Source organism: Acinonyx jubatus, chromosome C1 (genome assembly GCF_027475565.1).
Source record: "Acinonyx jubatus isolate Ajub_Pintada_27869175 chromosome C1, VMU_Ajub_asm_v1.0, whole genome shotgun sequence".
NCBI lineage: Eukaryota > Metazoa > Chordata > Mammalia > Carnivora > Felidae > Acinonyx > Acinonyx jubatus.
The window spans coordinates 27053744-27081349 of record NC_069381.1 but is presented as its reverse complement, the minus strand read 5'-3'; the positions used below and the strand labels follow the sequence as shown (position 1 = coordinate 27081349).

Sequence of the window (27606 nt, the reverse complement as noted above, 5' to 3'; positions counted from 1 at the left end):
TTCTATTCTGGCACCGTCTGAAGCCAAAAATTACCCTTTACCCTTACCTTTCGAATATCATTTATTCTTTAATTAAACTCCCTCCCATTTTAGATTATCCTAAGGCTTCAGTTTGAATCCTCTGTCTTCTGGTTTGGGATTCAGCTTCTAAGTTCAGTTTTAGAAACATCAAAATTTTTCACACACTACTTTGTTTTTTCCCTAGGGAATTTCTTATATTCTTCATTGTGCTTGTAGGTTCTTAAATGTTAGAAACCACAGGAATCAGTACCAGTCTCTGAAGCCTCGATTGCCATTGGCCAGTATGGATGAGAATGCCATGGATGCTAACATGGACGAACTATTGGATCTGTGCACTGGAAAGTTCACATCTCAAGCTGAAAAAACTCTGTCCAGGAAGAGCGACAAGAAAGAGAACCTGGAGGAACTTCTGAATCTTTGTTCAGGAAAATTCACTTCTCAGGGTAAATATCCAACATAGAGTATCAGGCTCTCCCTAGCCAAATATCTTAAGTCAGTGTCCTTGAAAAGAAGCCTGTTACTCTTGGGTGAAAAGTTCACAGAAAACAGGGCTGTGATGGATTCTTATGTGCAGGTTGAATTCTTAGCTTCCTGATATTTAGAGCCCTTACTTTCTTAAGGTGGTAAAATGTCAACTTAAGACTGCTTTAGCTTTTGGTACACCTGGGTGGTTCATTTGGTTGAGTGTCCAACTCTTGATTTTGGCTCAAGTCATGATCTCACGGTTCGTGAGGTCTGGCTTTGTGCTGACAGGTTGCAGCCTGTTTGGGATTCTCTGTCTCTCCCTCTTTCTCTGCCCTTCCCCTGCTTGCATGTGTGCACTCTCTCTCTCTCTCTCTCAAAATAAATAAATAAACATTAAATAAAAAAAAGACTGCTCTAGCTTTTGCCATGTGATTTCTCATTTATGGCTAATATGTATGCAAAGCTTTGAACAGTGTTGGTGTGTAGTAAATTTCATATAAATGCTTACTTGTTTCCACCTGTATGCTCCTTTTTCCCCAATGCTAGAATGTTAGCTATGTGGGAGCTGGGAGTTTTGTTTTGTTTTTGTTCACTACTGTATCCCTGGTGCCTGGCATATAGTAAGTACTAAATAAGGATTTGTTGAATGAATGGATGGTGAGCTCTTTTTGGCAAGCTTACCTTATAACTGTATTGAGCTGGCATGTCTTTAGATGGCTGGGGAAAGAGGATAAAGCTGTTATTTCTTGGTGACAAATCTTTTTCATTGTTGTGATATAGATGCCTCTACTCTGGCTCCATCAGAGTTAAATAAGCAAGAAAAGGAGAACAGTTTGGGTGATCCCCTGGAAGAAGCCCTTGCTCTTTGCTCAGGCTCTTTCCCCACAGACAGGTGAGTCTCAGTGATTGGAGGGAACTTCAGAAGGCCCAGTCGTCTGGTAAAATCCTGGGGTCCACAGTAATGAGTCATCTTAGGAGCTTCATATCCTGTCCGAGAGTCTTGCAGTGTGTTTGAGTCTTGTTTGCAAAGTAAGGAAATTACAGTACTTTCATTTAGTTGGTGGAGAACAGGGTTAAAAAAGGCAAGCATAGAAACCTAAAGGTAAAGCTGGGAGGCAGACAGTGTAGACCACCGGGTGCTGCCTATTCTTCCAGCTCTGATCTGCTGTTGTAATGGGTCTAATCAGGCCTATGTCTGCCTTCTCCTTGAGCAGGCCAGTGATCCCATCTACACAGTCATCCTACAGCAGCTCCCCACTCCAGGTTGCCCAGTGGGAGTTCCAGACCAGTGTTGTTTCCTGGGACATTGACACAGTAGCCAAGTTTATTGGTGCTGGGGCTGCCACAGTTAGTGTGGCTGGCTCAGGGGCTGGCACCAGAACGGCATTTGGCAGTTTGATCATTGGCTGTGCCAGGAACCCGTCTCTGAAGCAGCAGCTCTTCTATGCCATTCTGGGCTTTGGTGTGTCTGAGGCCATGGGGTTCTTCTGTCTGATAGTCGCTTTCCTCATCCTCTTCACCATGTGAGGGTCCATGGGGGCCACCTACCTGTCCCTGCTGCTTTGACTTCAGGCCCTGCCTGGTGCTAAAAGTGTGCTAAGCTTTACCATTAAACAAAACATTTCTCTTTAAAAAAAAAAAAAAAAAGACAAGAATAAGCACATGAAAGTGTTCAACACTGATATTTAGGGAAATGCAAATCAAAACCACAATAAGATACTACCTCACATGCATTAGATGGCTACTGTTAAAAAAAAACACCAACCACAAAATAAGAAGTATTTGTGAGGATATGGAGATATTGGAGCCCTTACCCACTGCTGGTAGGAATATAAAATGTTGAAGCTGTTATGGAAATCAGAATGGCATTTCCTCAAAAAACTAAAAATAGAATATGGTCCAGCAATTCCAAGTATATTCACAAAAGAAGTGAAAATCGGGTCTCAAGTATTTGTACACCCATGTTCACAGTAGCATTATTCATAATAGTAAAAAAATGGAGATATCCCAAAAGGACAAACAAAATGTGGTGGACACACACAGGAATATTACTCAACCTTAAAAAGGAAGGAAATTCTGACACATGGGGCAACATGGATGAATCCTGAGGATATTATGGTAATTGAAATAAGCCAGTCCCCAAAATACAAATATTGTAGGATTCCACTTACATGAGGTACTTAGAGTTGTCAAATTCATAGAGGCAGAAAGTAGAAGGGTTGGATGCCAGTTGGTGAGGGGAGGGAAGAGTGGACAATTGTTGATTAAAGGGCATAGAGTTTCAGTTTTGAAGGATGAAAGGAGTTTTGGATGTTGGTTGGACAACAATGGGATTATGTTGTATGTTTTTTTACAATTAAATTTGGCAAAGTATCTTATTTCCTATTTCTTAAAGAGATTGTTGGTGCTAATAAAATATTTTCAGTTCCTAAGTTGGCTGACTTCTTATTGTTTGGTTCCAACATCTTATTTATTAATTTCTTGATTTGCATTTTAGGGAAGAAGAAGAAGAAGAAGGGGAAGAGGAAGAATTTGGAGACTTTCGGCTTGTCCCAAATGATAATGAGTTTGATAGCGATGAGGTGAGTTTGAAGGGTACAAAGTAATCATAACTGAACTCCATGTATTGCTGCTGTATGTTTTTTTTTCTAGTCTGAGTTCTTGAGAATTCTGTTTGTCATGTTAGCAGAAGCAGTTTCCTAGAATGAGACATTTGGGCAGAAATTTATAAATCCTGTTTTAGTTGAGGACACGTTTTATTCTGTTTAACTTTGTGTGTGATACTCTATGATTTTTCAGGATGAACGCAGTAACTCTGATAATGAACATCTGGCACTGGAAGACCATGAAGATGATGATGAAGAGCTCCTAAAACAGTCTGAGAAGTTGAAAAGGCAAATGTAGGTGTTCTGTCCATTCCTTCCATTGCTAGAGAAAGTTCTAACAGTTAAATTGTAGCTTGCCACTGTTTTACCTATGTTTGCTTGGTTGTATTGCTTTTAGGCATTAACACAGATTAAATAAAACCCATTCATGTGATATCACTTGAGTATTCAGAGATGGTTATGTACTCCTTAGTGATTTCTATACTAAATATCTCTAGTTCCTACTGCTATTTCTCACATGACATTGCTTCTAGACTCCTCATGTACTGGGTATTCTCTTTATCCTCAGGTGTGGTCTGACTACTGCTGTATGTAGTGCTACAACCACATCCCTTGTTCTGGATGCATACTGCTTGTAAAGTAACCAGGGATTGTAAGAGCTGAGTCACGGTAGATCCTGAGGATCTAGTAGACAGCTAAAATTCCTAGGTCTTTTTTTTCCTCTGAATTACTGTCATTTCAGGTTTTCCTCATTCTAGTCTTGGGTAAATGGGTTCCCTGTTTATTTTTTTTAATGTTTTGCTGTTCTGATCATGAAAGTAAACCATTTATTTTATTTAAAAGAATACAAAAAGATATAAATAAAAAGTCATCTGTGTTCACCATCCAGAATATAAATGAAAGTGTTGATGGTAGTTATTGCTTTGTAGCCATTTTTATGCATATATTTTCATATAGTTGATATCTGCAATTTTTTTATGTATAATTTTTCATCTTTTTTCCCCACTTAGGATATACATAAGCATTTTCCCATGATTTTAAAAGTTTTATAAAGACCCTTTTAATAGGTAATCAGTATTATATTGTATGTGGATGACTTTTGGAATTCACATACAGGATATCATATTGATCCCTACTAGATTTAATTATTGTTTCTAGCCCATCATTCCATTCTATTAAGGTCAGTTTGGGGTTCTAATTTCTCACCTGTCAAGTTAACTATCTCATACAGCTTTGGGTCATCTATAGATTTTTCTACAGCAGTGGTTCTTTTTTTTTTTTTTTAATGTTTATTTTTGAGAGAGAGAGAGGCAGAGTGTGAGTGGGGGAGGAGCAAAAAGAGAGGGAGACACAGAATTCGAAGCAGGCTCCAGGCTCTGAGCTGTTCACAGAGTCTGACACGGGGCTTGAACTCACGAACCACGAGATCGTGACCTGAGCCAAAGATTAGTCAGATGCTTAACTGACTGAGCCACCCAGGCACCCCTAAATTTTTTTATGTTTATTATTTTTGAGAGAGAGAGAGAGAAACAGAGTGTAAGCGGGGGAGGGGCAGAGAGAGAAGGAGACACAGAATAGGAAGCAGGCTCGAGCCCAATGTGGGGCTTGAACTCACGAACCGGAAGATCATGACCTGAGCTGAGGTTGGACACTTAACTGACTGAGCCACCCAGGTGCCCCTAAGGTGGTTGTTCTTAAACCTTATTTAACTGTAGAGTCCTTTGTTCAAATGAAATCTTAGAAAGACAGCTAAAAGTTGAACAGCTCAAAGTGGGTAGATGGGAAGATTGGGGAACTTAGTGTCTGGTAGCCCTTGAAGGAATTCCCTAGGAAGCCTAGGATTTAGAGAAATTCAGCTTAAAAAACAATAACACAAGTCTTTAATAAAAATCAGCCTTAAGGGCGCTTGGGTGGTTCAGTCAGTTAAGTGTCCAACTCTTGACTTTGGCCTGGGTCATGATCTCATAGTTCGAGAGTTTGAGCCCTGCATCAGGCTCTGTGCTGACAGCGTGGAGCCTGCTTGGGATTCTCTTTCTCTCTCTCTCTCTACCTCTCTCTCTCTCTCTCTCTCTCTCTCTGCCCCTCTCCTGCTTGCTCTCTATCGCTCTTAAAATAAATAAAAATAAACTTAAAAAAAATTAACCTTCAGAAAGCCATCAAACTTCTGACACTCATGACTGTAGATGGCAGTACTTTGAACCCAAAGTGAAAGCAGATTTGTTCTCAATGGGAACTGAAGTCACAAAAACTTACTAGTAGTGGCTTTGCTTACCAGTAACTCTGAGCCTCAGTCATGTCTCTAACTCGGGGGTCAAGATGTGGTAGCTGTAAGAGATCCCAGTCTATTACCTTTCTATTCCATACCATCTCTAGACTGTCTCCTAACACTGGTGAGCTTAAATACAGAACAGAATGATCCAAACTTTCCAGCAGTTATGTTTCAAATGTATAGAGGAGATTGGGAGTTCTGGCTTTATTTTTTTTTATTTTTTTATTTTTTAATTTTTTTTTTCAACGTTTATTTATTTATTTGGGACAGAGAGAGACAGAGCATGAACGGGGGAGGGGCAGAGAGAGAGGGAGACACAGAATCGGAAACAGGCTCCAGGCTCTGAGCCATCAGCCCAGAGCCTGACGCGGGGCTCGAACTCACGGACCGCGAGATCGTGACCTGACTGAAGTCGGACGCTTAACTGACTGCGCCACCCAGGCGCCCCGGGAGTTCTGGCTTTAAAGAACCTGATTGAATCCAGACTCTGCTGCCTCCTAGCTATGTGACTTTGGGTAATTTATTTACTCTCTGAAACTCAATTCATTCAACTGCAAATTAAAGGAAATAAAAGTGCTCCCTCCTGAGATAATGCTATGACGCTTGTAAAGCACAGTTATTGGCACACAGTATATATTAAATGATAGACTTTAAGTATTATCAAAATGTATTATTATAAATTTAAGCTTATTATTAGAAATGGCTCTGTGTTCTGCTTTTCTCATTACATCCATAATCTGTGTATGTATTCATTGTTGCATTTTCTTAAATTTTTTTTAATGTTTATTTTTTTGAGAGGGAGAGACAGAGTATGAGCAGGGGAGGGGCAGAGAGAGAGGGAAACACAGAATATGAAGCAGGTTCCAGGCTCTGAGCTGTCAGCACAGAGCCTGACGTGGGGCTCGAACTCACGAACCGTGAGATCATGACCTGAGCAGAAGTTGGACGCTAAACTGACTGAACCACCCAGGCGCCCCTCATTATTGCATTTTCTAATCTTTGAAATTATTTTCTAGGAGATTGAAGAAATACCTGGAGGACGAGGCAGAAGTGTCAGGGAGTGATGTGGGAAGTGAAGATGAGTATGATGGGGAAGATATTGATGAATATGAACAGGAAGAAATTGATGAAGTACTTCCTTCTGATGAGGAGCTGCAGAATCAAATCAAGAAAATACACATGTCAGTATCCCAACAGGTCCTTCTGAGTAATGGGATGTTTCTTAAGTCAGGCCCTACGATCAGCCAGAGTGGTCCTGGTTTTGTACACCATATTTTTCCTGCAGGAAAACGATGTTGGATGATGATAAGCGACAGCTACGTTTATACCAGGAGAGGTACCTTGCTGATGGGGATCTGCACAGTGATGGTCCTGGACGAATGAGGAAATTCCGATGGAAAAACATAGGTATCTTGGATGTTGCTGTTAGAAATAAATGCTACAATGTACATGTTTGTCCAGTTTAAGACTGTGAGTGGAAATCAAAACTGTAGCAGTCTATTGTGGAGGACCTGGCTAGAACTTACTTTCTATTAGTGAATGGGACGAGCTTGTATTGGTATATGGTAAATGATGAGTTCATTTGTGTCTGTCTGGCACCTTATCCTATGGGGATTGCAGAATGCTGATAGCCTTAACTGTTTGCTTTAGATGATGCTTCCCAGATGGACTTGTTCCACAGAGACTCTGATGATGATCAGATTGAAGAGCAGCTTGATGAGACAGAAGCCCATTGGAGGAAGGAAAGAATTGAAAGAGAGCAGTGGCTTCGAGACCAGGTAGGAAGTCTGCAGGAAAGTCGCCTATTCTGACTCTATAAGGAGGAAAAGACCCACTCACCTCGCTTGTCAGGATAGTTTTGAAATCTTGGGCAACTAACTTATTGCTGTCCCTTTTAATACTTGAATTTTCTTTTATGCTTTGAGAAGATTACCATGGGCAGTTCAATTCCTGTTTGTTTGTCCAATATCAGTTTTTTGTCTAAATCAACAAAGGTTGCAAAAAGGAAAACAAATGATATCCCAGGTCCAGGCTATGCTAAATATTTCTGGAAGTGGTAGACTTCTTTTATTGTTGTCTGATTTTTATTTTCAGGCACAGCAGGGGAAAATTGCAGCTGAAGAAGAAGAAATTGGGGAAGACAGTCAGTTTATGATGCTAGCCAAGAAAGTTACAGCCAAAGCACTACAGAAAAATGGTGAGCTCTTGGTCCTCCTCTGTGTCCAGCCCCCTGGATTGTTGGTGTTGGAGCCTTGGAAGTGACTCCAACCTTTAGGGGCTGTTGCAGCTCAGGCATGGACCTTTGTCCAATACTGTCTTAAAGAGGCACCTCATGGGGCGCCTGGGTGGCGCAGTCGGTTGAGCGTCCGACTTCAGCCAGGTCACGATCTCGCGGTCCGTGAGTTCGAGCCCCGCGTCAGGCTCTGGGCTGATGGCTCAGAGCCTGGAGCCTGTTTCCGATTCTGTGTCTCCCTCTCTCTCTGCCCCTCCCCCGTTCATGCTCTGTCTCTCTCTGTCCCAAAAATAAATAAATGTTGGAAAAAAAAAAAATTAAAAAAAAAAAAAAGAGGCACCTCAGAGATGGGAAAGACAGTGTTCTTGGATCTTAGACTATTTGACAGTGGACATTGTACTTCTGAGTATATGTAGCTGGTTTTACTTTATCTTCTAAGGCAGCTCAGAGTAGGAATTCTGGCTTTTTTTTTTTTTATTATTATTATTTTTTTTTAATGTTTATTTATTTTTGAGAGAGAGAGACAGAGTGCGAGCAAGAGGGGCAAAGAGGGAGACACAGAATCCAAAGCAGGCTCCAGGCTCTGAGCTGTCAGCACAGAGCCTGATGCAGGGCTTGAACTCCTGAATGGTGAGATCATGACCTGAACCAAAGTCAGACACTTAACTGACTGAGCCACCGAGGCGCCCTCAGAGCTGAGGCTTTTAAAGACTATTCTGTACTTTTGTCATTCTTGTTTTTTCTTATTACTGTTAATGATTTGTCGATATCCAACTTGGTTGTCTGTCTTCTTGGAGCCACTTAATATAAAGTCACCATTATAAAATAATCAGAGTTCCGAAGCTTTAGTTTAGTTACAGGTTTCTTAGCTTGTTTAATTTACCTAGCTTTGCCCAGAACAAGCCTCTCTGTCTTTTCTTTTCAGCCAATCGCACTGTGGTTATTCAAGAACCAAAGTCTTTACTCAGAAATCCTTTTGAAGCCATCAGGCCAGAAAGTGCTCACCAGGTTGGTTGGGGACTTTGTTAACCTGATGTCATAATCTGCAAGTTTATATAGGTCCCAGTCAGGCTAAGGGAATACTCTATCATCAAGGGGAGGGAGGTGGCTACAGGAAATGAAAGTAGATGTCAAAGGAGTTTGCTGTTCCTTTTCTCCTTGGTGGGGTAGGAATATGTCCCCTCAAGACCTGGGGGAGGCAGGGAAGGACTGACTTCTCATTCTTTCCTTGACACTTGGGATTTGATGCCAAACGACTCTTCTCTCTTCAGCTGAAGACAGGCTCACTGCTAAACCAGCCCAAAGCCGTGCTTCAGAAACTGGCTGCCCTCTCTGACCTCAACCCCAGTGCGCCCCGAAATTTAAGAAACTTTGTCTTCCACACACTTTCTCCTGTTAAGGCTGAGGCAGCGAAGGAATCATCTAAGCCTCAGGTAGGGAATTTGAGGACTTGTTTGGTGGCTCTCCACAGCAAGATTTATTTATTTATTTTTAAACAGAAAATATAGATATTTCTGACTTAAAGGCTTATGCTGCAGGGTTAATCTTGCACTCCCCATAAGGTACAAGAGGACTGCTACCCCCAGTAGGTAATCAGCTTTGAAACTTTCCTGGAAAGTTTATATTTCTTTCTTTTTTTCTAAACATCCATGATTTAACTATGAGTTCCTAAAGAGCTAATTGAAGGTAAGTACTTGTATGAGGGTCTTGAGCTGATCCTGATTCTTTCTCTGCTCTCTAGGTAAGGAGAAGGGGTCCATCTTTAATGACATCCCCTTCACCTAAGCGCCTCAAAACAGATGATAGTACTTCAGGATTGAAGCAAAGCATCTTCAGATACTTGGAAAGCTAACACCATCAGGGTTGGTGGCACCTATGTTGAGACTGCTTGAGAAGTTTCTGGCATTGAAGGTTGGAATCGATGTTCATGTGGATGATCCCTGCCCCCCTTCCTTCATAATCAGTGCATTAAGATTATGGACAGAGATTCCAGTTCTTTCCACTGCATGGCTCTGGACATCTTTTTCCTTTCTTAGTATTATTTCCTGGGTTAGCCACTAATCTTAATTCTGCAGTGTTTACAACAATAACTCATGGGTACTTGGGTGAAGGCTCACTTCCTCCATTATATATTTGACATTTTGTCCTAGCAGCCTCCTGGGTTGATAGGGGTGGTTAGAGGAGGTTAGGTGTGAAAGGTGTGGTTAGAGGAGGAGAAGGAGAAGAAAAAATGTGTCATTACAGAAAAAAACAGAAAACAGTGAATGTTGACACCAGAATGAATCCTTCACACACTAAGACGTGTACCACGGTGACCTGGACTCTGTGAAAGAGAGCCTTTTTAGAGGACCTGGGAACTAATAGATGGGCCTTTATATTTGTCTTGCCCCTTCTATTTTCCTGCATGCATCTTCCCTAGGCAGCCTCAACTTGCCAATTAACATTTGCTTCCCTTATAATAAGGACTCAGTTGGTCCCCAGTCAGAAAGATCTTGGCCCTAATTTTCTGGACTACAAGGATAAAGATAAAGGGTTACACCCAGTGTCTGTCCACATTACATATCTGATGGGGAGTGCAGAGAGCTCTCTCCTGGGACTAAATTCTCAACGTGCAACAATGTTGCTCAAGGACCTCCCTTCTCATCCTGACACACACAAAAATATAACTATTATTTATCACATTCAGCTGGGTTTATTACATTGCCCTGACAAGAGGACACTTTAATCTGTCATTACTTATTTAGAAAGAAGACCACTATGGAGTTTATAATCAAAATATTGTTGAACGTAATTCCCCCCACTCCCAATTTTCCCTGAAAAATCATGAGGCTCTTAGAACTTTAGGCAGATCTTTTCCCCCCTTAGAACTGAGTGTCACTGCTGCTTTGGAAAAACGTTCCATGTGAATACTGTGGTTTCAGTGACAGGAGCTGGACTTGAGAAATTGGATGAATTGTGCCAGTTTTTTATTGGCAAATGGGAAACACCAATTTAATTGCTGGAATTAGGGTATAGGTTTTCTACAATTGTTTCTAATACACAAGATGCTGACTTTGAGAGAATTTGTATATTTGTAATCTTTTAATGGGGAAAATGTATATAAAGATGTTTTAATATGTCTGTAGTGTTTCAATAAATCTCAATGCCTGAAGGCAGGGTTTGCCATCCAGATTGGGTGCTCATTCTTAGGTCAGTCCTTGTGTAATATCGAGGAGCATTGTTTTCAGGCTGCCTCCCTCCCAGGGAAGCCCTCTGGATCTAGAGAGAGAGGCTGGGCAATTGTCCCTCCCTGACCTTTCAGCTTAATTGATCATATTCACTCCCAAAGTGGTTTGAGTTCAGTACAGGTAAAGAGACTTTACATACATGGTACCTGTTGTTATAGCCCTCTGATTGGCAGCTGTGGGTCCAAAAGGAGACCAAAAGGGACCAAAGGGAGAGTTAATGAAGGGAGAGTTAATGCCCCTCCCTTTGAGCTTTTTTTTTTTTTTTTTTAAGAGAGAGCGAACACGTGAGTCGGGGAGAGGGGCGGAAGGAGGGAGAGAGAATCTCAAGGAGGCTCCATGCTCAGTGCAGAGCCTGACATAGGGCTTGATCCCACGACTCTGGGATCATGATCTGAGCCAAAATCAAGAGTTAAGATGCTCAACCACTCAACTGACTGAGCCACCCAGGCGCACCCCTTTGAGCTCTTTAAACAGTGCCCAAGACAGGTAGCCTTTGCCTTGCAAAAGAACTGGGAAGGAGGGCTAGGTATTTCTCCCCTCTTGCTTTCTCATATCCTTTTTTTTGGGGGGGGGGGGGAGATGAAGAGGGTTGGAATTGATTGACCACTGAGGATAAGAAAAGCAGTGCATAAGAAATCTAGGGAGCGTATGGTTTCTGTTCTAGGCTCTGGAAAGAAAGCACTCTTTGGAGAAAGAAAAGTTGAGTCTTAATCACTAGGTGACTTTTTCCCATGCCAGTATAGTTGTTTAAGGCAAACTAAGTCTTGACCTTGCTAACAAGATTGGAGCAGAGAGTTGCAACCTGACCCATATGTTTGTGCCCAAAACATTGAGCCATCAGCTTCAGCTATGTTCTAATGAAACCCCAGAGCCTGCTGTTATAGCTCCTGCTAGCACTCAGCTCAACTAGCTTGGAAATGGCATACCTGGAGGGGGGAGAGCCCATGCATCTGTGAGACAGATATGCTCAATGTCAGCCCTTTTGCCTCCTACTTCCACACCATGGGGTAGGGACACATGGCATTTACTTCACGTAAACAGGTCTTTGATCTCATTAATTCAGTCTACAGTTGCACAAACCATTCTAGGGCCTCTTCCATAAAGCATCAGGTTCTGTTCACCAAAGCACCATAGGGACAAGCTGCTCAGCTCCCTGTGCAATCCCCTCATCTCAACTGCTCCATAAACTGTACCCTTTGAGAATTTCTAATGGTTCAAACTGGACATTTTTGGTCTTTGTCTCCTGTACTTGTTTAATAACTCATGGGGCTTCCTGTCTTCAGACTTGTTTACCTAAGGATAGGGTAGAGTATTTCTGGGAAGAGTGTCATGCTATCTGATTATATCTTATTTGAGATGGTATTCTGTCTTCTGCCTTGCATTCTTTTTTTGTTTTTTGTTTTTTTTAGTGTAGATTTTATTTTTAATTTTTTTTTCAACGTTTTTTATTTATTTTTGGGACAGAGAGAGACAGAGCATGAACAGGGGAGGGGCAGAGAGAGAGGGAGACACAGAATCGGAAACAGGCTCCAGGCTCTGAGCCATCAGCCCAGAGCCTGACGCGGGGCTCGAACTCACGGACCGCGAGATCGTGACCTGGCTGAAGTCGGACGCTTAACCGACTGCGCCACCCAGGCGCCCCTAGATTTTATTTTTAAATAATTTTTACACCCAACGTAGAGTTCGAACTTACAACCCGGAGATCAAGAGGCACATGCTCTACCGACTGAGCCAGCCAGATGCCCCTCTACTCATTCCTTGACACATGGCCTGGAATGTAGTGTTGCCTAGTAAAGGTTGAATGAATACTAATACGACACCTTTCAGAGCCTCCATTTATACGTATAAAATGAGAATAGTAATTCATGCCTGTCTCAGAGTTGCTGTGAGGCTTAAGTTGGAAAATATGTGAACGTATTATGCCAAGTGCTACTCTGCAAGCATAAATATGAAATTCCCGTTGTCACAATCATAATGTTTGTAGACAACTCGTTAAAAGGCCCATTGTCTCATAAGCATCTCAAATGTGTGATCTTAAAAAGCATCTTAAAAATGTGATCTTCCTTGGGGTGCCTGGCTGGCTCAGTCAATGGAGTATGCAACTTTTGATCTTGGGATTGTAAGTTTGAGCTCCACGTTGGGCCCAGAGCTTACTTTAAGGGGGAAAAATGTGATCTTCCTTCCTTCTAAAAATCTGCTCTTACTCCAGAATTCCTCATTCAGTAAAAGGTACTTCATAAACCCAGTCACCCAGGCTAGAAACCTAAAAGGCATTCTTTTTTTTTTATTAAGTTATAAAAATTCTATTTCATTTTATCATTCCTTCAAATCTGAGTTGAAAAGATTTTCTTTTTAGTTGTTGTAATTGACATATAACATTATATTAGTTTTAGGTATACATTATAATGGTTTGATATTTGTATATATTGTGAAATGATCACCATAGTAAGTCTAGTTAACATCTATGACCACACATAGTTACAAATTTTTTTTCTTGTGATAAGAACTTCTATGATCTACTCTCTTGGAAACTTTGAAGTATGCAATACCATATCATTAACTATAATCACCATGCTGAATATTACATGTCCATGACTTATTTAATTTATAAGGCCGTTCTTTTTTTTTTTTTTTTTAACGTTTGTTTATTTTGAGAGAGAGGGCATGTGTGAGAGCTAGGGAGGGGCAGAGAGAGAATCTCAAGCAGGTTCCGCCCTGGGATCATGACCTGCGCCAAAATCAAAAGTTGGACACTTAACTGACTGAGCCACCCAGGTGGCCCCCCCCCCACACACACCCTTTCTTAAGATTTTATTTTTAGGGGCGCCTGGGTGGCCTATTCGGTTAAGCATCTGACTTTGGCTCAGGTCATGATCTCGCGATTCATGAATTGGAGCCCCGCGTCGGGCTCTGTGCTGACAGCTCAGAGCCTGGAGCCTGCTTCAGATTCTGTGTCTCCCTCTCTCTCTGCCCCTCCCCCTTTCACGCTCTGTCTCTGTGTCTCAAAAATAAATAAATGTAAAAAAAAATTTTTTTTAAGATTTTATTTTTAAATAATCTCTACATCCAACGTGGAATTTGAACTCATAACCCCAAGATCAGGAGTCACGTGTTCCACCAACTGAGCCAGACAGGCACCCCTATAAGGGCATTCTTGATATCTCCTTCCTTCCAAAATCAACTCCTGTTATTTCTACTTCCAAATTGCACCTTGAATCACCTCTCTTCTGGCTTTGTAGCCAATGCCCTATTCCAAGTTTCCATAATTCTTGCCAGGGTACTGTGGTAGCCTCCTGGTCTCTCTCCTAGTTTTGCTCCCCTTCCACTTAATCTATGCACAGCAGCCAGAGGGTAACCTTGGTATAAACATAAATTGGAGGATGCCATGTCCTCATTTAAAATCTTTTGGTGTCTTCCATTGCATTTGGAATGAAGTTCAAGCTTACAAGGCCCTCTGTGATATAGCTTTGTCTCTCAACCTCCTTTCCACTCTTCTTCCACATCAGGGCCTTCCAGAGTGTTCTTCCTTTTTCCTGGCATGCCCTTCTCTCCACGCTTCATCTTTGTCTGGCTAATGTATAAATCTCCAGGTGTTAGCTTAGATATAACTTCCCCTGAGAAGCCTTCCATTACCACCCCTTTTTTAATCAGTTTACCTCTGCTAGTTTTCCTTTTCTTTTGGATCTTTTATCACAGTTTGTCACCTTAATGTTTGTTTAGGTCTGCCTCCCCCATTAGACTAAATTCTGTAAAAACAGAGACCATATCTGTTTTGTCAAAAAATGGAAAGAGGTGCCTGGCTGGCTCACTCCATAAAGCATGCAACTTTTGATCTTAGCATTGTGAGTTCAAGCCCCATGTTAGGTGTAGAGATTAGTTAAAATCTTTAGGGGCACCTGGTGGCTCAGTCGGTTGAGTCTCATGGCTTGTGAGTTTAAGCCCTGCATTGGGCTTTCTGCTGTCAGCTTAGAGCCCACTTTGGATCCTCCCTTCCCCTGCTTGAGCTCTCTCTCAAAAATAAACACTTAAAAAATAATAATAAATAATAAAATCTTAAAAAAAAAAAGCATAGGTGGTGCCATACCTGGCATATAGAATTACTCAACAAATACTTACTGAGCAAGGAGTGATTTGAAGCCTGGAAGAGCTAATGGTGAAAAGCTTGGAGCTGAACTGCATACAAAGAAGCTTTTCAGTGTGGGATAGAATAGAGATGATAGCTGTGTGAAACCATAAATCCTTGTTCTGCAGCTTACAAGTGGCATGACCTTAGATAATTCATTCTCTGAACTTTTTTCCTCAACTGGAAAATGAGGCCAGAGTGAAATGGCTTGGTCTAGCTCACAGGGTTGTGGTTAGGATCAGAGGTACAAATTAATGTGAAATGGTTGAGTACATGTAAGAGGCTGCACTAATGCCCACTAGCCCACTGCTGAGGATGGGGTGAGGCTCATGCCTCATTATGATCTGCTGAGTGGGGAGAAGTCAAGCCTTGCCAGAGCCACCAGCCCATGCTGCCTGGGTTGGCTCTATGCTGGGACCGGTGGGAGTGGTTGGGATGGAAGCCAGCTGTGTACCTGGACACTCGCAGCAAGCTGGGGAAATAGGCATGGCTTTATGGACAGCTGGTGTCACCTCAGACTTTACCTTTTGAGATGTAGGTGCTGATCTCTGTCCCTAGTAGTTGTATTGTCTGTCTGTACTATCCACGTCCTTCCCGTCCCCTCTTCCTGTCCTCTCTTCTCTCACCTTAAAGGTTTTCATTTTCAGTTTATTGATCTAGTTCTTCCCTGTGGTGGGATACATAATGGGAAGAGGGGATTTGAAGTAGCTACAGCCTAAGGGTGATCAGAGGAAGCTATGGGGCTGAACACCTGGGTTCTTTCCCTTCATTTCAGAAAGAACCACAGTCTGTTGTTCTTGAAGGCTGGTGGGCTCTGGGTGGGGGTGAAGAGGCAGCTCCCAGCTGCAGGCTGGGGAATCGCTGGGCCCAGTCTAAGGGGTGGAAAGTGCTAGGGCAGGGTTGGGAGTGAGTCATGGTACATGTTTTTCAAACCCTGTCTTTCTCTCAGAGGCTGAGGAAAGGAAAAAAGCTGACTGCCCACCCCCTCTTTGTTTGTCTTGTCTAATTTAACTAATGTTATTTATCAAAAAGACAGGTTATTTGGAAAACCAGATGGACCCAGGCAAAAATCATCTGGATTTTCCAAATGTGAAAAATTAGGTTCTGGGGGCCCAGGAGGAAAGGTGTGTGTGTGTGTGTGTGTGTGTGTGTGCGCGCGCGTGGCTGGGAGGGGGTGAGGAGTATTGAGGGTACTTTGTTTCTCTGTAGTCAGACCCAGAAATTGCTCCATGATACCAAACTTCCCCCTCCCCACCTCATTTTCCTTCAAGTTCTTTATGATTGGAATCTAAATGAGAAAACTAAAATCTTTATGTTGCTGGCTGGGAGTGCTCAGAGAACTCTCAACAATGAGAACCTGTCAGGGCTGTAATAGAACAGCAGCTGACAACTTTCTCTGTCTCTCCAACCCTTACCTCCTACAAAATCGGGTTAGTGAGAGGTACAGGGTACAGAGAGGTTTTAGGAGCAGAAACCTCCAACTCTTGTGCCTTTAAGGTTATGCCCACATGATCACGCAGATCGGGAAGTTAGACATTAGGGGTAGAAGTCAGCCTTTCGTGACTTTCTAATTATCAGATGGCCTAAGAACACTGGGGATTAAGAGTGGTCTATCCTTTAAATATCCAGGGAAGGAGGTAGTTCTGTAGCTACAACCAGGAATTTTTAAAGCCCATACTTCTGTTACCTCTGGGGAGTAACGTTGTTAGAAAGGAATTCAAACAAGAGGCCATGGAAGCAGGATTCCATGTGATAGAGAAAATACTCTGGCTAAAAGCAGAGAGAGAGAGCCATTTCTCTACATATACACATGCACACACACAGAACAGAGCCAAGACCCTTTGTGGCCCGAAGAACCCTTGACAGCAGCAATAGCACTTGTCCCATTGTGTCAGTTTTTAAAGTGTTGCTGGACTGTGAAAGCCACTTAATAACTTGATCTCATCTGAATAATCTAAGTTAATACTAGCTTCACAGTTGTGAGGATTAAGAAAGAAAACCATTTGTAAAGTGTCTCCCTCCAGGCCTGGCACTGGTAAACTTCAGTGAATGTTTGTTGAATGAATGAACCCATGAATTCAAGCATTAAGGCTCCCTTGACCATTTCCAAAGATCAGTTGCTTGAATCTTGAATCAACCTGTGGGCTGTCCCTACTGAGTCTGGAACCTGAGGCATGATCTAACCGTGCCACTCACTTAACACAAGTTTAATGAGTATCTGTGGTGTGTGGGGTAGAGCATGATGGGCTGCCCTGTTCCCCTTCGAGGAAGGCCTTTTTGGCCCAGTTGCTGGGAGCATTCTCTGCAGACAACCTTCCATGGTCAGCCCCTTTGGGGATTGCCTCCGTAGCAGAGAACCCCTTGCCTGAGATCATGCCACTTTCCAGCATGGCCCTCATCCAATGACAGGAGTATAAAGGGCTGCCCATCTCAGCTCATTTGGGGATAATTCTGAAGGGCCATCCAACCTTTCAGAGTTCCCTGAGGGGTTGACTGAGGCTATCAGGGGCCTGAATGGTAGTTTAGCTTCTTTCTCCAACCTTCCACAGATACTGATCCCAAAGGCACTTAGTAATAAGTGTCCTGCATGCTAAAATGTCTCTGCATCTGCTTCTTGGGGTGTGCTAGTCCCGGTGGCCAAGGCATTAGAACAGGGAAGGACAGACTCCAGTTTCCAGCAGGTTTCCAGCATTGGAGGTGTTGATACTGTCTTTTTATGCCCACCAGAGGGCAGCAGCAGCATAGCAGCCGCCCTCCCCACTCCTGGAAGTGGGCTCCCTGACTTCCCTCTGACTTCCTACCACTACTGTTCAGTATTAGGAGGATCACCTACCTCCCTTAGTGCATCTACCCTCCTGTCTAAGGGAAGAAAACTTTCTGAAATTCTCAAGGCTTTAGATTTTGTCAGTCTCAAACCACCCCCCTCTTGCCCAGCACCAAAGGCCAATCTGTCTTCCTGTTGCACCCCTTCCCCCTCTTCAGCTTGGCAAACCCCTTGCCCAGGATCTCCCACCTCCCCACACTTCCACCTGCAATAGATTTGTTTTCTGTGTGACAGGGTAATTATGAACTTGGGGCCAGGAGGCCCAGGGGCCAGTCTGAGGATGGTCACTTCAATCTGGTGCTCCCTGTTCTGCTAACATTATTGATTTTTAGTTTTATTTGTTATGATGATTTTTTTTTTTATCTGGCCCTGGTGACACATGAGGTGTGGAGGCTAGAAGTCAAAAACAAATGTCACAATTCAGCTTCTTGAAACCACCTACCCACCTGACATTTTTTTCAATATTTTTTTTTTAATTTAAGTTCAGTCTACACCCCCCCCAACGTGGGGCTTGAACTCATGCCCCCAAGATCAAGAGTCTCATGCTCTACCCTCAGGTGCCCCCTCCCCAACATATTTTTTAATCTACTGATTTTAGCATCTCTGCTTAACTGTCTTCATTCTGTTCCCTCATCCCCAAAGTTTCTCCCAAAGATTGTAACAGGAATCAGAGCCAGGTGTGGCTGGAGGATGGGGGCTGGGGAAAGGCGTGGGGACAACATATAGGGTACCTTTTGTTAGCAGCCAATAACTCACCCAGCAAGCCTTTATGGCACCCCCTTTACTTGTCAGTTATTTCCAAGCTGAACCCCCAACTCCCTGCTTCTTTTTCAATCCTTCCCCTGGGGCAGTCCTGAGGTGGATCAAGCTATGTGCCCTTTTTTTTTTTTTTTCTTTTTCTGCATCAGTTTCTCTGGCTGTGAAATGGGTTTGAGAAAAACCTGACCAAGAAGCTTTCTGAGACAGTGAGGTTGAGATTGGGTGGAGCCAATTCACAGAGCAAGGCCGCCTGAACTTCTGGCTACCAAAGGCCTCCCATAACATCATACTGCACTCTACTTGCTGGTGGGGAAGAGGAAGGGCAGGCTTTAGGCAAGACATTACAAGGGGGAGGGGGCACTCGGAACTGCTGTGATTGCCATGGGAATCAGCTGAGGCCACAGGCGATTTGTGGGGCCACGTTCCCCAAGCCTGTTTTCTCTGTGTGTGCTGGGAGAATGAATAAATCATTGTTCAGGGGTGGGATGCAGCTGCCGGGCTCCACCCCTCGGCACATGCCCCGACTTCAGCTCCTCCATTGAAGACTGCTGGAGCAGAGAGGTTTATACACCCAGCTCCCCAAATCCTATTGAGGCCTCCCCCTCTGCACGAGCCGCCGGCTCCAAGCCCATTCAGCCTGGCCCTTTGTGTTGGGGGTTAAGTGGTTACATGTGGGGGGCACCCAGAAAGGACCTGTCAGGCCCTGAAAGACTGTACTGATACGGTGCCCTCCTACTGATGAATGGGGTGGGTGGAGGAGTGGTGGGCGGCCAGAGGGTGCAGTGGGGGAGAGGGCATGGGGATTATGGAGCCCACAGAGGCAGCTGCTAGGAAGGGGGTGGAACAGGCACTCCCTTCTCTCAGTCCTCCTGATCAACTCTAGCTCACTCCCTCTGTTGTGGGCTGTAGAGTTTCCCACAGCCTCGGGATCTAAGATTTGTCTCTCTGGTCTCCTGGTGGAAGAGGCCATTTACCACTTGGGTGCACTGAGGAGAAAGAGTCTACACCACTTTTCATTCTCCAGCAGCTCCAAAACACCCGCTTGTTCCCTTTAGGGGAGGCAGGGATGGTGAGTGGAAGGATCTGTCTTCTAGGTTTTTGTGGTGCAGGGCATTTGAAATTGTGCCTTGACCGAGCTTTAAAAGCTTCCTGTGAGCCTCTTTGGGAGCCATTTATAGTGGAGGGCTCAGGGAGGAGACAAGATCTCAAACTGGATATACTGCATAGATTTTGTTTGGGAAAAAAAAAAAAGCTTTAAAACTTCAGATTTGATATACATCCCCCTCATTTTAACAGCTGAGAAAACAGCCATATTGGGGGTGGGGAATGGACATGTCTTACCTAAAGTGATCACACAGCAATTTCTTTTTTTTAATTTTTAAGTTTATTTATTTATTTTGAGAGAGAGCACACGCACAAGCAGGGGAGGGGCAGAGAGAGGGGAAGCAAGAATACCAAGCAGGCTCTGCACTGTCAACCCGGAGCCCAACATGTGGCTTGAACTCATGAACCATGAGATCATGGCCTGAGCTGAAACCAAGAGTTGGATGCTTAACCGACTGAGCCACTCAGGTGCCCCAGCAATTTCTTGATAGAGGAGAGTGGCATTTTACCTTTAAAAGGCAGCAGGGAAATGGATGAACAAAACAAGTAGGTCACCAGCTTTGTAGGCCGTCTTTCCCAAGGTGAGCAAATTCTGGGGAATGATTTCCTTCTAATCTTCCTTAAGGATTCTCTGGTACATCAAAGGTCCTCCAGGGCTGTGCTTAGCCCTGGGAGTCCAGTGTTCACAATTACAATGTTCAAGGCATATTATCTTTATTTACTCTGGGAAGTTGAAAATGTTTCGATTTGCCTAAGTTTCCAAAGCCTTGTGGAGAAGTTGACAGATATCTGAGCTCAGGGAAGGAGAAGAAAGCAGGTGGCAATATAGCTTGTCCTCCAGGACTAGATGCCTGTGCTTTGTTCTGACATGGAAGTTTTGGGGGCTTGCTCGGTTATTTCCCTGCTGCCCACAGGGTGAAGCTCAAGCTCCTTGGAATGATGGTCAAAGCCTTTCACAACTGGGCCAACTTTATCCTCTAGCCTCATCTCTTACCTCCATTTCCCCTCAAGCTCCAGTCACCCTGGCCACACTCTGAACATACACACCACATACAGTCTCCTCTGCTTTCTCCTGCTTTCTCTGGGTGAGCTTCCATTCATCCTTTAAAGCCCCCTCTGTGAAGGCTTTCCTTACCCTCTTTTGTACTCATTGCTTTTTCCTTGTAACTCTGTTGTAGGACCTGTACATTGTATAGCCCACTCTTTTCTATTTCCCTTTCTAAACAGGGAGTTGCACAAGGTCACCACCAGCTCTGATCCTGCTCTGAATCCCCAACACAGCACCTGACCCAAAGTGAGCACTCTGTACTGAATGTGAGTGAATGGATAGGAAGGAATAATGTCTTTGAGGCTGAAACACCTTGATCCCACCCACCTCTTTCTTCCTGGAAGTACTGACACTGAGAAATTATCCACCTATAGAGGAAGCAACTCTTATGCCTGTCCTATTTCCTGGGGTAGAAATACCTCTCATCTCCCTTGTCTCCTTGTCTGACACTCTAGGCCCTTTAGCACCTAGCACTGGTTACTCATTGCTAGTCTCTCTTGGCTCTGACATCTGTCTGCCTGCCAGGATATCTACCCACTTCCCAGGGCTGGCCTATTTGGGCTGCTACTGGCCATCTAGTGATTTCTGTGTCCTTGCCAATTCAGTCTTTATAAAATAGGGGCACCTGGGTGGCTCAGTCGGTTAAGCGGCCGACTTCGGCTCAGGTCATGATCTCGCGGTCAGTGAGTTCAAGCCCCGCGTCGGGCTCTGTGCTGACAGCTCAGAGCCTGGAGCCTGTTTCAGATTCTGTGTCTCCCTCTCTCTGACCCTCCCCCATTCATGCTCTATCTCTCTGTCTGAAAAATAAATAAACGTTAAAAAAAATTTAAAAAATTGCTGCAGCCTTTGGATTAGGAGGGCAGCCTTTATTAAACAAACAAACAAACATAGCTTTCATGGGGGTGCCTGGGTGGCTCAGTCTCATCCCTACTCTTGATTTTGTCTCATGTCATGATCTCATGGTTGGTGAGAACAAGCACTGCATCGGGCTCTTCATTGACAGAGCAGAGTCTGCTTGGGATTCTCTCTCCCTGTCTCCCTCTGGCCTTCCTCCCTTGTTGTCTCTCAAAACAAATAAATTGAAAAAAAAAACATAGCTTTCATTAAGTGACCTTAATGAAACAAGCACAAAATGAATATATCATTTCAAATTGTGATAGATGCTCTGATGAAAAGGAACCAAGTGTCCTTGAGAAATATAAAAGGGGAAACTAATCTTGCCTAGGTCAGAGGAGGTTTATCTGAGAAGAGAGCTGACATATAAGTTGAGAAGGCGAAGAGAATTTTAGGTAGAGGGAACCGTGTGTGCAAAAGTCGCGTGGCAGAACGGAGTGTGAGGCCCAGTTGCAGAGATGGAGGGCAAAGGATGAAGCTGGAGAGGTAGACAGGACAAGATGGTCAGAACCCTGTGGCCGCTGCCTCAAGGATTTACCCTGCAAGAGGGAAGCCATTTGAAAGGCTTAAAAGCAGGAGGATGGTGACATGATTAGATTTTCATTTTGAAAATGTCACCGTATCTGCAGTGACGCAAAGCGATCCGAGGGACCCAATGGATGCAGTGGGAAGATAAAACCCGACCCAGCAGGCCTGGTCACGGCTGCAGGAGGCGGGGGAGTTGGTTCCGGCGCTCTGGCCGGACTAGCCTTTCGCTCGGCGGAACCCCGAACCGGCCCACGTGGGCCCGGCCGCCCCGCCCCGTCTGCCGCGCTGACGCCGCCCGACTCCGCAGTCCGGGCCTGGGGCTGGGCGCGTCGCCGGGGAGCCCCGCACCCCACGCCCGGCCCGCGTGGCCGCCCAGGCCAGTTCGAGACATCCCCCTCCCCCCCTTCCAGCCTCCAGAGACGAGTTCCCGCCGCGGGGCCCGCGGGAGCAGAGCCAGCCGCGCCGGGGCGGGCGCGTCCAGGCAGTGAGTCCGGCAGGAGGGGAGGGTTGGGGGCCCAGCCCCCGGGACGGGGGGGAGGGGGGGGCAAGCAGGGGATCGCAGCCTCCTCCGGGCTGCCCCCGGTGGGGAGCTTAGGGAAGCATGGTCTCTATCCTCTGTCTGCTGGAGGCGGAGGGGTGGGGGGGTCCTCTCCCGCAGGGCTGCGCAGGAAGGGAGGCGGCCTCCCCAACCCTTACAGAGCCATCTCCCCACCCCCGCCGCCTTACACACCCCGGGCCGACTGCGGATTAGCTTGGACGGAAGCCTGATCCTAGGGTGTCTGGGTTCCCATTTTACCATCTCTGAGAACCCTGTGAGCCTTAACACCTAAGCTGCCGCATCTCAGCTTCCCTCGCGGCCACTCCCAGTTTAAGAAAGAAAGAAAGAAAAAAACAAAACAACTTGGGCCTGGAAGGTCTCCAAGACTGCTTAGCGGGATGGGAGTATGTAGGTCACTAAAGGACCGTCGCTACACCCCGAGGACTTTTGCCCACTACCACCTATAAAGACCTCCTAATCCCTGCTATGCTTACACTATCCCTCACTCTTACTGATCCCCCATTTTTCTAATCCTTGTAATACGTAGTCAGTAGAAACCTCTTGTTAATTCAAACCCTAATTTTGGTAGAAATGGTTATTAGGGAGGAAAGAATGGTGTGATACGCCCTCCCTCTGGGGCCCCTGGATGGAGCAAGCTAGGGGAGGGGCACAAGATAGTAAACCCAGAGAGAAGAGGGCAAGGTCAGAAGAGAGGCTTGTCAATGGGGATGGGGACGGGGCGGGGCGGGGGTTGGGGTTGCTCACTAGGGCAGAGGAGGTAACTGGAGCCGTATCTTCTATCCCTGGGCCTGAGCAGTAGCCTCTCGCTACCGTTGGCTTTCTCTTTATGAGCATAGATAGCCCACTGCAGCCCCTCTCCCCCATTCACTCTCACAGCAACTATGTACTGACACCTGCTTAGTGCAGGAATATGACAGAGGATATATAGAGGAGCTCGGTATCTAGTCAGGAAGCCAAATGTATAAGCTGCTATTAGAAGATAGTCCCCAAACAAAACCAAAAACAACTAAATGCACAGTTACTGGCCATCAACTATGCACCAGGGTCAAGAAACAGATATGAACAAAACAGTGAGTACCAGTGCAGTGGGGACCTGGGGAAGGCATAGTTAACTGTGCTTATTTATGTGTTCTGGGGCTGTGGGAAGAACTTCAGGAAGGCTTCAGAGAGGTGGGGATCAGACATCTGCGTTTTGAAGGACAAAAAGGAGTTTGCTGGGTGGAGAAGGGAGGAGTTTACAGGGGAGGGGAAGGGAAGGGTATTGTGGACCAAGGGAATTGTGTGAATAATGACACATTATTGACACAGAATAATGACACATTCTGAGATCTCTGAGAAATTTGGGATTCTGAGAGGGGCAGAGTGGCAAGAGGCAAGCCTGAAATGGGGAGCAGGGGTCAGCTGAAGCACAGCCTTGTAGGCCATGTTGAGGGTTAGCAGTTTAGGGAGGGCTCTCAGAGCTGTGACCAATCAAGTTTACATTTAAAAACAAATTTTTTTTAAGGTTTATTTTTGAGAGAGAGAGAGACAGATAGACAGAACGTGAGTTGGGGAGGGGCAGAGAGAGAGGGAGACCCAGAATCCAAAGCAGGCTCCAGGCTCTGAGCTGTCAGCACAGAGCACAACGTGGGGCTTAGGCCCACAAACTGCGAGATCATGACCTGAACTGAAGTCGGATTCTCAACCGACTGAGCCACCAAGGTGCCCCTCAAGTTTACATTTTTAACTGGAGGCACAGAGGTCAGAAAAGGCTGCAGCAGTCAGTCAGTAATCCCGGTAAGAAATGGCCTGAACCAAGTACAAGTGAGGGTTGACGTATATGCATACATACACAGGTTTTTAAGAGGAAGAATTGGGGGCGCCTGGGTGACTCAGTCGGTTAAGCGTCCGACTTCGGCTCAGGTCATGATCTCACGGTTCGTGAGTTCGAGCCCCACGTCGGGCTCTGTGCTGACAGTTCAGAGCCCAGAGCCTGTTTCAGATTCTGTCTCTCCCTTCAGATTCTCCCTCTCTCTCTGACCCTCCCCCGTTCATGCTGTGTCTCTCTCTGTCTCAAAAATAAATAAACGTTAAAAATTAAAAATTAAAAAAAAAAAAAAGAGGAAGAATTGTCAGCGTTTTGTGGTCAATGAGATGGGGGAAGGAAGCAGAGTGAGGAGACCAGGATACTCTCAGGTTTCTGGCTGGAGTGACTGAATGCAGGGTGGACCATTTTTCTGAGGACACTGGAGAGGGAGAGCTGGTTGGGACATGTAGAATTTGGGGGGCCTATGGATGGTTGCAGAGTTGGATAGCAGTCGGATCTGGGCTGGAGACACATCTGAGAGTCACCAACACCTGATGGTTCTTGAAGCTATAGCAGAAGATTAGTTCATCTGGGAAGACGTGCACAGAATAAGGAGACAGCCTGCCTCAGAGGGCTGAGGGAAAACCCTATGCAGGAGACTGCGAATTAACAGAGAAGGAGTAGGAATACCACAAAGGGAGGTGTTACCAGAGGGAAAGGGACTGAGAAGGAGCATCCAGCTCCTCCACACTGCCTTGCCCCCACAGCTAGGTTGCCACGACTTCAGGCACCCCACCCTGTCCTGCTTTGACTCATTCTTCTGCTTCTCCTTTGCAGACCAGATGTTTGCCATCCAGCCAGGGGTAGCTGAGGGGGGCCAGTTCCTGGGGGGCCCACCTGGAGTATGTCAGCCTGAGCTCCAACCAGACAGCAACTCCAACTTCATGGCGAGTGCCAAAGATGCCAATGAGAATTGGCATGGGATGCCAGGCCAGGTGGAGCCCAGCCTGATGAGAGGCTCCTCTGAGTTGTCCTCTGACAACCAGGCCTTCCAGGCCCCTGGACTCCCTGATGGGGAGGTCCGCAGCCCACCAGAGGGGGCAGAAATCGCCGGAGCTGAGCTGGAGAAGATGAGCAGCGCCAGCACAGTCTGCTCCCCTCTGGAGGACAACGGCTATGCTAGCAGTTCCCTGAGCACCGACAGCCCCAGCAGCAGCCCTGAGCCTGTCTGTGGGACCCCTCGAGGCCCAGGCCCTCCAGATCCCCTTCTGCCCTCAGTGGCCCAGGCTGTGCAGCAGCTGCAGGCTCAGGAGCGCTACAAAGAGCAGGAAAAGGAGAAGCATCATGTGCACTTGGTGATGTACCGTCGCCTGGCCCTGCTGCAGTGGATCCGGGGCCTGCAGCACCAGTTGGTTGACCAGCAGACCCGTCTGCAGGAGAGCTTCGACACCATCCTAGACAACCGAAAGGAGCTTATCCGTTGTCTCCAACAGAGGGCGGTCCCATCCAGGCCCCAGGATCAGGGCTAAGGGTGTGCCTCCACAGGGGTGCAGGGGTACATGTATATATTTGTAGGCATGTGTGTGGTTGCGCACAAGTAAGTACGTGATTATTGCTGGTATGAGTGCAGATAAGCGTGAGTATGTACGTGCTATCATGTAGGCAGGTCCAGGCGTGTGCAAATCAGCACCTGTGCATCAGCTTGTGTGTGCCATGCGTACACATGAGCTAACTGATGTGCAGGTCTGTGTGTGGGTGTGTACATATGTGTGTGTGTAGCATGTATGTAAGAGGGAGTATGTTTGTATATGTATGCATGAACCAGGTGTCCAACAGTGTGTATATATGTGCACGAGTGAGGATATATATGCAAAAGGTGTGTGTGTGTGCATATGAATGAGTTTGAGTGTGCAGGCTTGTGGTGGGTGTCTGTGAGTGAGCCCTTGTGTGTGCAGGCCTTTGTGTGCAAGTGCAGGCATGGGAAGGGTGTATTATGAGCATGGATTTGCAGGCTGACTCACTAGCAGGTGTGTGCAAATACATATTCAGTTGCGTATGTCGGGCATCCACACTCTGTGTTACCCATTGTCAATCCTAGCCTTTTTTTCTCCACAGGGTCCAGTTGTTCCCTGGAGAGAGGGCTAGCGTCATTTATCTGAGGGTTGTGCTGATCCACTCTCCTGGGATTTCCCAGGCCACCTCTCCTATTCCTTCCCCATCACTCCTCTCAGACTTTGCTCTGCTGAAGCTGTTGTCCCTGATGGTGGATTTGCTGTAGGAAGTGTGGTGGCTGCTCTGGCCTGCCATGGCTTTTTGAGCAATTGGTAGAAAATTAGTATGAGGGAGGGAAGCTGGGGATGGTGATTGACACGTGGCAGGGATGGGGGATGGGATCAGAGAAGAAGATAAAGAACTGTCCCTCTTGAACTCTGCCCTGGGGCACATGGGAGATGGGGCTGGGGGAGATGATAAGGGAGATGATAAGGGCAGAACCCTGTGAAGAATAGGAGAGTGGGAATTCTAAAATATCAGTTTGAAACAAACCACCCTTCTCCACAGCAAAGGAGCTGTTGCAGACCATGTTGATTTCAGCTTCTGATGAAAGCGATTGTGTGCTTATAAGCTTGCAAGGAATCAGCATGGTATTCCAAGGCTGTTGGAAAAAAAAAAATCTGTTTCCTCTCTGTGCCTCTACTCACTGTGCCTTTCTGGCTTTAGCAACACTGGATGTCAAATTAGGTTGGTCTGTTTTTTCTGAAATCAGGCTGTCTGGGCCCAGAGGAGCCACATTAACCTTTGGCGGGGGGGGGGGACAGTGAGTGTCAGCTCAGCCCAGCCTCTGGAAGCTCTTAGCATGTTGGGTCATAACCCCTTCCATCACTGCATGGCCCTTTAAATGGGGGTTGACAGGCTAGAGCAGAGGCACTGTGAAAAGGAGAGTGGGTGAATTTTGGGGAGAACCAAGGACTAAGGTAGCCAAGCTCTCTGCTTTGCCTCTGGAGCCATGAGGATGCAAGATCCTGATGGGTGAGCAGTGGCATGACGCTTACTCTCCTTATCTGCAAAATGGGGGTGCTCTATCTGTAAAGAATTCTATCCCTGATGGGTGGGTGGGTGAAAGGTATAGGGAGTGAGGCTGAAGCAATGGTCCTGGGGGCTT

General features: G+C 45.6%; 3 protein-coding genes across 6 annotated transcripts in view; all 3 read left to right on the top strand.

The window, feature by feature from the left end:
- CLSPN (claspin) overlaps nt 1-10759 on the top strand; it is a 33086-nt gene extending 22327 nt beyond the window's left edge. The window contains exons 15-25 of the mRNA XM_015070298.3: nt 238-464; nt 1267-1378; nt 2984-3068; nt 3286-3386; nt 6378-6542; nt 6647-6768; nt 7012-7139; nt 7456-7558; nt 8520-8602; nt 8866-9027; nt 9336-10759. Coding sequence (XP_014925784.2) covers nt 238-464; nt 1267-1378; nt 2984-3068; nt 3286-3386; nt 6378-6542; nt 6647-6768; nt 7012-7139; nt 7456-7558; nt 8520-8602; nt 8866-9027; nt 9336-9446 — 1399 coding nt within the window. The 3' untranslated portion in view covers nt 9447-10759. The remainder of the gene's footprint in view (nt 1-237; nt 465-1266; nt 1379-2983; nt 3069-3285; nt 3387-6377; nt 6543-6646; nt 6769-7011; nt 7140-7455; nt 7559-8519; nt 8603-8865; nt 9028-9335) is intronic.
- LOC113599428 (ATP synthase F(0) complex subunit C1, mitochondrial-like) lies at nt 1390-2935 on the top strand. The gene has a single exon (XM_053211336.1). The coding sequence runs from the start codon at nt 1660-1662 to the stop codon at nt 2011-2013; it is 354 nt and encodes a 117-aa protein (XP_053067311.1). The 5' UTR covers nt 1390-1659; the 3' UTR covers nt 2014-2935.
- Nucleotides 9398-27252, top strand: CC1H1orf216 (chromosome C1 C1orf216 homolog). 4 transcript variants are annotated; one of them, XM_027059687.2, is made up of 3 exons: nt 21974-22585; nt 25284-25977; nt 26562-27252. In XM_027059687.2, exon 2 carries the CDS (start codon nt 25289-25291, stop codon nt 25973-25975), a length of 687 nt encoding a protein of 228 aa, XP_026915488.1. In that variant the 5' UTR covers nt 21974-22585; nt 25284-25288; the 3' UTR covers nt 25976-25977; nt 26562-27252. The 4 variants fall into 4 exon arrangements, with proteins under 4 accessions (XP_053067301.1, XP_026915488.1, XP_026915487.1 ...); XM_027059686.2 differs by having other exon boundaries at nt 25284-26001; XM_053211326.1 differs by lacking the exon at nt 21974-22585 and adding an exon at nt 9398-9505 and having other exon boundaries at nt 25284-27252.
- Nucleotides 27253-27606: the final 354 nt, after the last annotated feature.

Bases quoted from the DNA above. Each gene is read 5' to 3' on its own strand.
- LOC113599428 (XM_053211336.1), top strand. From the start codon at position 1,660: ATGGGTCTAATCAGGCCTATGTCTGCCTTCTCCTTGAGCAGGCCAGTG.
- CC1H1orf216 (XM_053211326.1), top strand. From the start codon at position 25,289: ATGTTTGCCATCCAGCCAGGGGTAGCTGAGGGGGGCCAGTTCCTGGGG.